We start from the raw sequence: 13,755 nt of genomic DNA on the forward strand, positions 1-13,755 counted from the left end.
AGTAACATTTTGTAGTTTTCAGGGTACAAGTCTTCTGCTTTCCATAGTAGATTTATTTTGAAGTATTTAATTCTTTACAGTTGTAAATTAAGTAAGTGTCTTAATTTGTAGGTGCCTAGGAATACAGATGGTAATTTCCCATTTTGGGGAAAGGAAGAAAAATAGGCTCAGAATGAGTTACTGAGCGGTGCTTGACTGTTAAGCACTGACTCAGGGCTGTAGCTCCAAATCTACCATTTGACCCCTCTGGGGCTATTAATCTAGTCCCTTTCCCATTTTCCCCTTTCCTTTTGACTTAGTGTTCTTAGTTGCAAAATATGAGACACTGGAAAAGGAAATAACTGGAGCCCTGCAATAATTATGCTCCAGATTCTGGTGAGTGTGACAACTGAAACATAAGAAGACACTAAGGCCTCAAGGATACCCATGGATATCCCATAGATATTTTCATGTCAATACTCTTTGAAGGGAGAACCCACAGGCAAATAACAAAGAGTCAATAATGAATGTGTGACCTCAAAATGCCAAGATATTTGATGAGAATGACTCAGAAATCAAGAAACTACTTGTAGCAAATCAAGTACTGTACTGCTTTGTCAACATAGGACAGCTTCTCATGGTACTGACAAAGGACTATGTTATGACATGCAGATAAGGTTAAAACTCTTGAGGCACTGTGCGGGGGTGGTGGTGGCTCTGGCTCAGGAGAGAAACACTTTGCAAGCTACCACCAGGTTGTAGACCAGGAATGTGCCAGGTCACACTGAGAAGTTCTCTAACAGACATTGGCAGTCTTGATGTATCTGAATGAGCTTGTGAGCAAGCTTTGTCAAGGATCCTGAATGCCACTCAGGGGCCACCTGGAAATTCTCCTTTCTACAGTCCTCACTGAACATTCTCCTTCTCCCAAACTACTTTTTGACAGGATTCCTGACACAGGTACATCTGCTACTAATGGGAATGTGGCCCAGCAGGTGTGGACAGTGCTTTAAGCATTTATCAGTCTGCCTTCCTGCTGCCCTGTGCTGCACCAGCAGAATTCCCAAAGAGGAACACTAAAGCTCAGTGAATAGGACCACATGTCCATGTGCACGTGTACACACACACACACACACACACACACACGTTTGTGTGTGTGCAAGTATAACTGAGAGATTAGAATATCTTTTCCCTCCCCCTGAAGGGAAGACCACTTTGGCTGGAAGAAACATCTTAGGATCTTCTCAATTCCTCTCTTCTATCTCCAGTGTAAAGAAGCATGCTATATCACAACTATGTGAATTTTCCTCATACTTCCCAAGAAATCCCAGGCAAGGAATGGTAGAGGCTTTCTACTTGAAAAAGTACCTGCTGATGTTTTTAGGCAGAGATAAGGGGCTGCCTGAGTACATGTGTATTTTCCTCCGTAATAAATGGAATACTGAATACTCTATAAGAAAATGGCACAGGGCCTCAAAGCTGCCACAGTAACAACTAGAAAGAAAATAAGCAGAGAACGTTCACAAAGTAAAGCATTAGTGTGATTTCAGGTTGCAAGACACCTGGTGCAGACGTGGACATATTATGACAGCCATTTTGTTTCTATTACAGAAAAAAGTAACTGAAGTAGGTCATAATGTTTTAAATTATTTTTCCAATAGGAATATTATGCCCTAATGACACAGTTTATTTCCACATCTTTCATAAATCACTAGTGATTTCCCTCAAAATTTCTCTTGCCTTCAGTATCTTGTCCTTCATACCATCCTCACATCACCTTATTAGTTATGCATGATTAATTTCACTCCCTTGATCAAAAAATTTTCACTGCTTCTTTGTTGCCAATAGAATTAGGCTTTAATATCTCTTTGTATCATGTGAGGCTTCTTACCGATAACTTCTCCTACTTATCCACTACTATGTCCTGATGGCCAGGCCAGCTATGGTCTGATCTGTGGTCAGAGTTTCCCCCACCCATAAGGTCCAGATCTCCTCCTCTTAGTTATACTTCAATCCTGGGTTCAAACCCTATCTCCTTCATTTCTACCCACTCATCTATCTGCTCTAAGTTCCTATAACATACTCCCATTTTGGCAGCTAATTGAGTGATTAATAGGTATACTGAATTGAGCTAGATGTTTTGTGGATACAAAGAGAGTAAAAGAAGGTCTCTGTCCTGAAGGAGAAGGTTTTGCCTCTTTGTCCATGATTCTATGTATGTTTCTTGAGGGTAAGCTTTGTCTCCATAATAAAATGCAAATTCTCAAGTTCTTCAAGGATGTAACCATGCTACACACATACTAGGATTTCAGAAAGACTTTCTAAATTGAATTAAATTGCTCCTCCCTCGGGGTTGCGGGTACCAATTAAAGATGTTAGCTTAAGTGTAATAGTTACTTTGGTCTTAAACGATCAAAGGTAACAGAAATAGTCCACTTCGGCTAGGCTGCTACGAGCTAGGCTTCCAGAGGTAAGAAAAAACCTCCCTAGTAAGCTGCCCGATCAGTAACACGGAAAAAGTTGCTCAAGGCAAGCCGGTTCTCCAGGCTGGACCCTTGGTTGTGAGTGTAAACTGCGCAGGGTGAAATCGGTGCGGTGGTTGAAAACAAGGTGCATGAAGGAGCGAGGAAAGCAGAAAGAGCAGAGTGGGAAAGGTAGCTGCAGAATCTGCCTCTGTCAGATGAACAGCAAGAGCCATCCAAGGTGGATGATCCTTTAGACATAACCAAGGAAACGTCAGGGTGGAAATCACAGTTTAAACATCTCAAGGCACTTTTGGGTTCCAGACACCTGCCCACACAGGTAAAGGTATCCGGGGCAGTTGGTGTGAGTGACTCTGAGGTGACCTGGCACACAGGTCCCAAGATGGATTTGGAGAAGCGGGAAGCCCAACCCCAAGTCCCTCTCCATCGGACAGGATAAACTAAGCTCTAATCAAAAGCCTGAAAGACTGGCGGGGCTGAGGTATTGAGCAGGTTGGAAAGGAAGCTCTCGCTGACTTCAGGCATCTCAGCATATCCCACCCTAAACCAGAAGAAAAGTCCTCTTCTGCCAATGATCAAGTCGAACGATCCTCAGACCAATCAAGGTGTCCGTTAGGCCTCTTACTGCAGCTCTGGGCCACGACTTGCGCCCAGCTCTGGCTCGGGGCGGCGGGGTAGGGGGTCCCAGCTTCCCCAGCCGCGGCCCCCGGGACGCCGAAGCTCGCGCTCCTCCTCTCTGGTCTCTCCTCCCCTCTTTTCTCTCCCTCGTCCAGTCCCTCCCCCAGCTCCAGCAGAGGGGGGCCGGGCTTGGCTCCGCGAGGCCCGTGCATTCCAGAGAGCGGGGCCAGCTAGAGCAACAAAGGAGCCGAGTAGTCGGCGGGGAGAACTCTGGGGGCTGCGGCGCGCTCGGGAGGAGGTGGCGGCTGGGCCGCGGGCTGGCGCGGGGGCGGAGCCGCGGATAGAGTTAGGGACGTAGTCCCGCACCCTTGGCGGGCGCCTGGCCTTCATCGTGGGGCCGAGAGTTGGTTTTAGTGGTGGGAGAGGGAATGGGGCTGGGGATTGGGGGCCCCGAGGGCTCCCGAGGCTGAAGACAGCTTGGATCGCCAGCCGAGGGAGTGGGGAGTTGCGCATCCCTGCCCGGGCCTCTGCCGCCCAACATGGGCCCCGGGTTCCAAAGTTTGCGAAGTTGGGCGCCAAGGGGCCGGGGCGCGCTGAGCGTCTGGGAGAAGCCGGCCCCGAACTCAAGGGGCGCACAGGTCGCTTGAGCCGCCTCCGCGGCCCCCAGGGTTGTGAGTGTGGCCGGGGGGCTCTGGGGAGCGGGCGGGGGCGCCGGGGCTTCTGCTGAGTTGGCGGGTCTGGCCATGGCCGCTGCCCGCCCTGCGTGGGGGCCGGAGCTGCCTCTCCTGGAGCTGCTGCTGCTGCTGCTGCTGGGGGGCCCGTACCGGGGGGCGACCTTGAGCGGGAATGAGACCGGGCCTGGGCCGGGGAGCGCTGGCGGGAGCGCGAGAAGGAGTGCGGCCGTGACTGGCCCTCCGCCGCTGCTTAGCCACTGCGGCCGGGCCGCCCACTGCGAGCCGCTGCGCTACAACGTGTGCCTGGGCTCGGCTCTGCCTTACGGGGCCACCTCCACGCTGCTGGCCGGGGACTCGGACTCGCAGGAGGAAGCGCACGGCAAGCTCGTGCTCTGGTCGGGTAAGCACACCCGAGCTAGGTCGTGGGGCTGTAGTGGTGGGGTGGGGGCACTGCCAAAAGGACTAGGCTACGGCCTGAGCTGCTGAGAGGTCGGGGACTGCACCCGGGAAAGTTGGAGGACCGAACTGGAACTTTAGGAGCAGGTTACGTGCAGGAGGGGACCCTGCATGATGGGGAAGGGAGGGCCAGGAAATTGTGGAAACTGATCACAAAAGGCAGGGTGGGCGAGCAAAGAATGGGGGTGGGGGATGAGAGGCCTGTGAGGAGGGGGCTCTGAGCCACAGAAAAGAAGGTTTTTTAGGGAGAGGAGATGCTCCACCTACTCTGGAAGCAGGGTCCTTGGAGATTCTAGGTGTTTAGACCTCCGAGAAATCAGAATTGGAGAGAAAAAAGAAAAGTTGGAGGTTGAAGGGATTTAGCTTTTGGAGGGGAAAGGTGGGTGTAAATTTGTGAAATGAGTGAAGGAAAAGAAACACTCTGGTGATAAATAATGGAGAGGTAATCAGAACTATTTGGAAATTTTGACTCAAGAGATAGGAAGTCTAGATAACTCTGATTTTGATGTACTTTCACAAGATATTTCAGTTTCCTTATCTGAAAAATGGGAACGCTGATCCACGCTAGGGACCAAGAATGAAGAGACAATTCCAACTGTCGTTTGTGTGTTCTTTAGAAATTTAGATCTGGGGCTGGGGATGTGGCTCAAGCGGTAGCGCGCTCGCCTGGCGGCCCGGATCCTCAGCACCACATACCAACAAAGTTGTTGTGTCCACCGAGAACTAAAAAATAAATATTAAAAAAAATTATCTCTCTCTCTCTCTCACTCTCTCTCCTCTCTCACTCTCTCTTTAAAAAAAAAAAAAAGAAAGAAAGAAATTTAGATCCTTAGGCTCATCTAGACTTAAGACTGGGATACTTTGACACTTGAAGCCCCAAAGCCTTCTCCTTGGGGTGGGATCTTGGCAGAGCCTGAAAACTGCAGAAGGAACCCAAAGAGATCCTTCCTTAGGAGTGTAGAGTGGATTATCTCCTCACTTGTCACTCTTCTGGACTGGGGGTCCACAGGGCACTGGGGAAAGAACTGGCCTTGTCATGACTGTTTCTAGCCACTTTGATTTAAAAACTAAGACTGAAAGAAAAGAAAATTAGGAGTCAGGAGCAGACCTTAGAGCCTTCTTCTTTTGATGCCTGGGTGCCCCATGTCTTAACTTGACCCCCAGGGCTAGGGAGGATCCTAGTGGAAGTAGTATTTGTAGGCAGCTGGCCATTGTTAATTTGGCCACTAGAGTTCTCAGCTTTTGCTCAATGTTGGACAAGGCCACAAAGTTCCTGGCTTGGTGCAGATGCTGCTGCAAGAACTTGGAGGATAATACACAAGGTGGAGTTATGTCTTGTGTAGAGGTTAGGTTCTAAAATCAGTACATAAGGCAGAAGCCATGCATAACCACAGTAGCTTTGAAAACTCCAAAAAATACTATAGTGCAAGATCCATGTAATTTTGCATATACACTCTTTAAATGTTTGCACAAATCATGTGAGATATGGTAATGTACACTATATAAGAACAGGTATACATAGGAAATATAACTGTGTCTCTAAAGTTATATACATGCAAAAGATTGAAAGAATAATAAAAGGAACAGGAGGGAAAAAAAAAGATCAAGCAAGGTTTATTGAGCACTACCTGAAATAAAACTGAAGTTCCAGCTGTATGGAAAATCCAAATCTCTTGGCACTAGAATCTCACCCTGTTCTGATTTACTGACAGGAAAGATATTCTCTCCTCTTCTTTATTTATTTTGCAGAGGTCTGTGGTTGAAATCTCCTAAGTTAAATGCACTTATGAAGCTGCCTACCATCAGATCAAGGAGAAGGGGCCCATACTCCTTAAAGCAGCTGCTGGACTAGCAGAAGTGGTTTTGATAGAAGAGTGCATGAGTTCAAACCTTTCTAGCTGACTGGGCAGGGTCCTGCAGAGGCTTAAGCACTGAGCCCAAGGCTACTCTTCTCTCTGCCTACCCCCATCCTTCAGCTCAGTCCTGTTCCTTGTGTGTTTGGTTGCACTCTTTCTGCTTTGTTCTTGCTGCTTGGTGTTCTGTGAAGTAGGGCCACAAGCAAATGTTGTTGTAAGCTGGGTCAGTGTGTGGGGAGGGTAAACCTGAGGCATGTGTGATAATCATAGCCAGGTTCTTAGCTGGGCTCTTGGCTAGTGGTTTGTCCTGTTCTGAGTTAGTGGTCTTGATCTGGTGTTAAATATGGTCAGTGTTACGTGGCTCTTACAGGTGTTTTTGTGGGTGAAGAATGAAGATAATTTAGTTGTTTTCATGTGTAAATTGTTGAGGATAGAGACTTGGTCGTCATTCCCCTCTCCCCCCCTCAGAATACTGAATGTACAACAACCACTCATTTATTCAGTTGCATATTGAGGCTTGTCGCATGTCACCTCCTCAGACAGGTTCTGAGGCATAAGCAGATGAAGAATGCAGACACCATCCCTCTGCCATCAAGAGGAGGATAGGCTATTAACAACCACTGGCGTGTGTTTACATCAATAACAGCAGATTTTAATCTCAAGTACCTTTTTTCTAGGTCAAGGAGATCATGCTTCATTCAAGGCAAGTGCTAACAGAAAAGGTTATTTGGAAATTTGAACAACAAGTAAATGCTGCTATTTTCTGTTTTATGTAAATAAAATTACATTTTTCTTTAGGACAATTAAGAGCAGATCAGTTTCTCTAATATGTGGATGCTGATTCATAATAAGGGGGCTCACTAGAAAAGAACAGAGTTACCCTTTTCACTAAGGTAGAGAACAGTAGTGGAGGGGTAGGTTTAGGAAGAAAGTATTCATTTGGTTTAGGCTGTGGGAATTGTGGATGCTCCTTGGCTGCATTTGTGGAGATTCCCAGCAGGTGTGGAGAGAGAAGTTGCTGTAGAGAATGGGATACTATGTGCCTCCTTGACCAGATTGCTGAGGCTTTGGAAGAATACCATGAATGAGAAGTTTATAGCTCAGATTGGTCTAATTTCTAGGTCTGTATAGTACAGGTCTCTCCTGTTGTTGATCTCTCTGGAATTGAGCTTCTTCTGTCACTTAGCATCTCTCCCCATTACAGCTGGAAATGCCTCCTCCCAGGCATTCCAGGCTGACCAGACAAACATAATGTCCAGGCCATGATCCACCTTAGGCCAAATCTGGTTTAGTAAATGGGGCAAGAAAGAGGCCCTGAAGCTGGCAAGGGAGTAGGTCACTGAGAGCTTGCACGTAGCTCCCTTGACTGCCTCTGTGGTGTACATGGGTTGTGGCCCTGTCGCCCATCTGAGACACAGCCTGCAGGAAAGAAATAGAAAAGCTGGGAGAAATGTCTTATTTGTCTCCCAGACCTCAAGTTGAGAGGTGAGAGAAAGGACGTTGTTGATGATGGTGGCAATTTTCAGGGGCAGATCAGGAAGGATTTCCTTAGAGCCATTTCCAAACCTGGTTGATGATCAGAATCAGTTTAAAAACAAAACAAGGACTGGGGTTGTGGCTCAGCGGTAGAGCACTAGCCTAGCACGTGTGAGGCCCTGGGTTCGATCCTCAGCACCACATAAAAATAAATAAATAAAATAAAGGTATTGTGTCCAACTACAACTGAAAAATAAATATTTTTAAAAAATACATACAGGGCTAGGGATGTGGCTCAAGCGGTAGCGCACTCTCCTGGCATGTGTGCGGCCCGGGTTCGATCCTCAGCACCACATACAAAACAAATCATTTCTATGATTACTAGTAAGGTTGTGTCCGCCGAAAAGTAAAAAATAAATATTAAAAAATTATCTCTCGGGGCTGGGGATGTGGCTCAAGCGGTAGCGCGCTCGCCTGGCATGCGTGCGGCCCAGGTTCGATCCTCAGTACCACATACCAACAAAGATGTTGTGTCCGCCAACTAAAAAAAATAAAATAAATATTAAAAATTCTCTCTCTCTCTCTCTCTCTCTCTCTCCTCTCTCACTCTCTCTTTTTTAAAAAAAATCTCTCTCTCTCTCTTTAAAAAAAACATACATATATATGTATATATACACACACAAATATATATATATATATATATGACTTGCAGTTAATAAATGTTTTTATAAATAAATACATATTACATATACTTTCCCAAATATATGTGTATGTGTGTGTGTGTGTTATTTGAGAAAGTATAGAAATACAGAAAAACACCCAAGGACCAAGTTTTCATTTTGGCATCACATTTAACTTATGAATTGTGGGATATCCCACAATTCTAAAGAAAGAAGCATAAAACACAAAGGTACTGAATAACAGTTATAAATTGACACCTGGGTCTAGAACTTGGTCTAGTCAAATCCCTTTCCCCCTTCTCTAGAGACAGCCAATATCTTGATGTTTTGATAATTCTTTCTTTTTTTTTTTCCTGTACATTTTACCACCTAGTTTTGAAATCCTTAAACAGTATATTTCAGTTTTGCATGTTTTTTGAATCTCACATAAGTGGAATCATGCAGTATGTATTCTTTTCAACTCACTTCCTTTATACTGCTTTATTTGGTAAGATCATCCATGTTATTGCAGATCCTTTTCATTACTAAATAGTATTCCATTGAATGAATCATTACAATTTGTTTATCTGTTTTTTTTGTTGTTGTTAAATATTTAAGTTATTGCCAATTTTTGCTCATTGTGAATAACATTGTTATGGGTATTCTTATGTATATCCTGATGCACCTTGACACAGTTTTATCCCAAGTATATTCTTTTTTTTTTTTTTTTTTAGTTAATGGACCTTTATTTCATTTATTTATATGCGGTGCTGAGAATTGAAACCAGTACCTCACACATGCTAGGCAAGTGCTGTACTACTAAGCTACAACCCCAGCCTTCCAAATACATTCTTAAGGAATAGAATTGCTGGATGATAAAGCATGCATACCTTCATCTTGTACCAAACTCTTTTATAAAGTCATTGTACCAATTCATACTGCCACTAGCCTTGTAGAATGTCATCATTAACCAACACTTGGTATTATCAACCTTTTAAATTTTTTCCAGTCTAATGCATATAATGTGGTATATATTTATGATTTTAATTTAATTTAATTTTTTTTTGTGGTGGTGCGGGGATCAAACCCAGGGCCTTGCACATGCTAGGCAAGCAGATTGCCTCTGAAATACATTGGGGGAACCCTGTGGTTTTAATTAGCATTTCTATGATTACTAGTAAGGTTAAGCATCTTTGCAAATGTTTACCCACTATTTATATTTCTTCTTCTTTTATTTATTTATTTGTTTATTTATTTATTTTGTGGCACTGGAGATTGAATCCAGTGATGCTTTACCACTGAGCTACATCCTTTTTATTTTGAGACAAGTTTTCACTAAGTTGCTGAGCTGGCCTCATGCTTGCTATCCTCCTGCCTCAGCCTCTTTAGTAGCTGGGATTACAGGTATACACACTGTGCCCAGCTTTTGGATTTCTTCTTTTGCGAAGAATTTGTTTAAATCTTTGGCCTACTTTTCTACAGGACTGTCATTTTTGCAAGATCTGTGGGAGTACTTTATATATACTAGATATAAGTTCTTTATTGGTTGTATGTGTTAAAAATCTCTTCTGTGGTTTGCCTTGTTTTCTTTCCATCTTTTGTTGAATAGAAGTTCTGAGGGTTGGGGATGTGGCTCAAGCGGTAGAGCGCTCGTCTGGCATGCGTGTGGCCCGGGTTCGATCCTCAGCACCACATACAAACAAAGATGTTGTGTCCGCCGATAACTAAAAAATAAATATTAAAATTCTCTCTCTCTCTCTCTCTCTAAAAAAAAAAACAAAAACAAAATAATAAAGTCAATATCTCCCTTAAAAAAAAAAGAAGTTCTGAACTTTAATCATTCTTCAAACTTTTATAATTAGTGCTTTTTTAGAAAAATCTCTTCCTGCCCCAAAGTTGTGAATTTATTCTCTGATGTTATCTTCTAGAAACTTCATAGATTTTCCTATCATTTCAGGCATATAACTCACCTGGACTTGATTTTTGTAGAAGCATAGTTCTATATATATTGTTTCAACAGCATTTATTTTTTTAAATTTATTTTTCAGTTGTAGTTGGACACAATACCTTTTATTTATTTATTTATTTATTTAATGTGGTGCTAAGGGTCAAACCCAGGGCCTTGCACATGCTAGGCAAGTGTTCTACCTCTGAGTCACAACCCCAGCCCTATTTCAACAGCATTTATTAAAAAGAATACCTTTAGCTAGATGCCCTGATGCACATCTATAATCTCAGCTTCTCGGGAGGCTGAGGCAGGAGGACTACAAATTTGAGACCATCCTAGATACTTGATATATCTGTCTGAAAATTTTAAAATGGAAAAAGAACTGGGGATTGTAGCACAGAGGTAGAGCCACTTGCCTAGGGAGTGTGCAAGACCCTTGATTCAATCCCCAGTACTGCAAAAAAAAAAAAAAAAAAAAAAGGAAAAATAAAATAAAAAAGAATCTCTTTTTCCCACACTCTGCCACAAATCAATCTCTCTCTCTCTCTCTCTCTCTCTCTCTCTCTCTCTCTCTCTCTCTCACACACACACACACACACACACACACACACACACACAGTCCCCCACCACCCCCAGGCTCTTTATTGTGTTCTGTATGTCTATATGTCTGTCACTTGCCAGTATCATAGCATCTTAATTACCATATCTTTCTAACATGGTTCTTCACCTTCTTTGAGCCAAAGACTTCTTTGGCAGTCTTGTAAAACCTAAACACTCCTCAACATAGTACTTTTAAATTCATAAAGTAAAACACATTGGATTAAAAAAAAGTATTTAGAATCATATATCCAGAATATATAAGGAACTTCAAAAGCTCAAGCTCAGTAGCAAAAAAAAAAAAAAAAAAAAAAAAAATCCCAATTAAAAATTAGACAACGGACTTTTTTTTTTTTTTTTAAGAAGTCACCTTGGGCTGGGGATGTGGCTCAAGCGGTAGCGCGCTCGCCTGGCATGCGTGCGGCCCGGGTTCGATCCTCAGCACCACATACCAACAAAGATGTTGTGTCCGCCGAGAACTAAAAAATAAATATTAAAAAAAAATTCTCTCTCACTCTCTCTTTAAAAAAAAAAAAAAAGTCACCTAGCATGCGTGAGGCACTGGGTTCGATTCTCAGCACCACATAAAATAAAATAAAGATATTGTGTCCTCCTAAAACTAAAAAATAAATATTAAAAAAAGAAGTCACCCTAATAGCCAATAGGTACATAAAATGTTCAACGTCAGTAACTGTCAGGGAAATACAAGTCAAAACCACAATGAGATATCACCTTACCTCAGTTCCAGAATGGCTAATATAAAAAACACTAAAGGTAACAAGTGCTGAAGAGGATGTGGAGAAAAGGGAACACTTGCATGCTGTTGATGCGAATGTAGTTAACATAGCTATTATGGAAAAGAATGGAAGTTCCTCAAAAAATTAAAAATAGAATTACCACATGACCTGGCAATCCCATTACTGGGTATATATCTAAAGGAAATGAAGTCAGTATATTAAAGAAACTTCTGCACCTCCATGTTTTATTGCGGTACTGTTCACATTAGTGAAGAAATGGAAACAATGTAAATGTCCATTAAGAGATGGATGGATCAAGAAAATGTGGTACATATGCACAGTGGATACTGTTCAGCTATGAAAAATAATAAGACCCTGTCACTTGTGACAATGTGGAGGGAACTGGAGATCACATGTTAAGTAAAGTCAGGCATGTAAAGACAAGTATTGGGTGACTCACTCATTTGTGGAGCCTAAAAAAGTTGATCTTCTAGGGGCTGAGGCTGCAGTTCAGTGGCAGAGCTCTTGCCTTGCAAATGTGAGGCACCGGATTCGATCCTCAGTACCTCATAAAAATAAAATAAAGGCATGCTGTCCATCCAACTACAAAAAAAAAAAAAAAAAACAATAACAACAACAAAAGTTGATCTCCTAGAAGTTAAAAGAGTAGAATGGCGGTTACAAGAGGCTGGGGACAGTAGGGAGGGAGGGAGGTGCAGAGAAGGAAAGGTTGATGAATAGATAGTAAGTTACAATTAAGACAGGATCAAGAAGCTCTGGGTGCTATTGCATAGTGTGGTGACTATGGGTAACACTTAGCTGCTGTGTATTTCTAAAAGCTAGAAGAAAGGTGTTGAAAGCTTTTGCCACAAATGTTAAATGTTTGAGGAGATAAATATGTTTCAACTTGATTTAGACATGATGCAGTGTGTACAGGTATCAAACATTAAATGGTACCCCATTAATATATATATATACAACTTTCATGTTTTGTATATCAGTTAAAATTTTTAAAAGTATATAGGGTCATAAAGGAAATAGATTATACTGAAACACAGGACTGGAGGTGTAGCTTAGTGATAGAGCATGTGCCCCATGTGTGAGGCCCTAGGTTCAATTCCCAGCACCAAAAATAAAAATGAATCAAATATAAAGAAACAAATTTGTGCTCCAATACATGTGTGCTTCTTTATTAGCTAAATAAGACCTATACAGGGGTAATAGCCACTACTATAATGACCAAATAGTGATGGAACTGACAAAATTTACAGATATCTGTGATGAAAATATCTGATTCCATTTTGATAAAGCTGTGGGTTGTGCTGAACATTATTATGGCATATTGCTTACATTCATAGTAGAGGAAGGGCTGAATTTTAGTTAGGTGTATTTTTTTCCTATCCAAGTTCATGAACTACTGAATTCTCTCCAAGAATCCTTGATGAATCACAAGCTAAGAACTTCTATTTTATAATATACTCATGTCTAGTGGAGAGTCTGGGCTATTCTTGGTCCTTTGTGTTGTTATAAAAGTACAGGTTGTTGATTTTGATTGGGATTACATTGACTATATAGATTGATTTGAAATTTTAAAAATAGATCTGTTTATTTTCGTGTCTTCCAAACTTTGAACATTTGTTTTTCTACTTAAATATTTCATCTTTCTCAGTATTTTTATAGTTTTCTATAGTTATTAAATATCATTCATTAGACTTATTCCTAGACACTTGCTATTTTTGATGCTATTTTAAATGATGACTTTAAAATTTGTTTCATTTTGTGTTTATTGTTGGAATAAAGAAATACACTTGGGGCTGGGGATACAGCTCAGTTGGTAGACAGCTTGCCTACACGCACAAGGCCCTGGGTTCAGTCCCCAGCAAGCAAAAAACTTGGGGCTGGGATTGTGGTTCAATGGCAAATCATTTGCCTAACTTGTTTGAGGCCCTGGGTTTGATCCTCAGCACCACATATAAATAAATAAAAATAAATTCCATCAACAACTAGAAAAAATTAAATTAAAAAAAAAAAAAAGAAATACGGGGCTGGGGATGTGGCTCAAGCGGTAGCGAGCTCGCCTGGCATGCGTGCGGCCCGGGTTCGATCCTCAGCACCACATACAAACAAAGATGTTGTGCCCGCCGATAACTAAAAAAAATAAATAATAATAAATATTAAAATTCTCTCTCTCTCTCTCTCTCTCTTTAAAAAAAATAAAATTAAAAAAAAGAAATATACTTGAAATTAAAAAAACACTTGATTTTGAATCCAG

General features: G+C 42.2%; 1 protein-coding gene across 2 annotated transcripts in view; it reads left to right on the forward strand.

Moving 5' to 3' along the window:
• The first annotated feature begins 3,280 nt into the window (after positions 1 to 3,280).
• The window catches only part of SMO (smoothened, frizzled class receptor), a 34,077-nt gene continuing 23,602 nt past the window's right edge, over positions 3,281 to 13,755 (forward strand). The window contains exon 1 of one of the 2 annotated variants that reach the window (XM_081285563.1): positions 3,281 to 4,154. In XM_081285563.1, coding sequence (XP_081141689.1) covers positions 3,824 to 4,154 — 331 coding nt within the window. In that variant the 5' untranslated portion in view covers positions 3,281 to 3,823. The remainder of the gene's footprint in view (positions 4,155 to 13,755) is intronic. The other variant, XM_081285564.1, reaches the window with a different exon arrangement.

Source organism: Spermophilus citellus (assembly GCF_964194105.1).
Source record: "Spermophilus citellus genome assembly, chromosome: 3".
In the NCBI taxonomy this organism is placed as follows: Eukaryota; Metazoa; Chordata; class Mammalia; order Rodentia; family Sciuridae; genus Spermophilus; species Spermophilus citellus.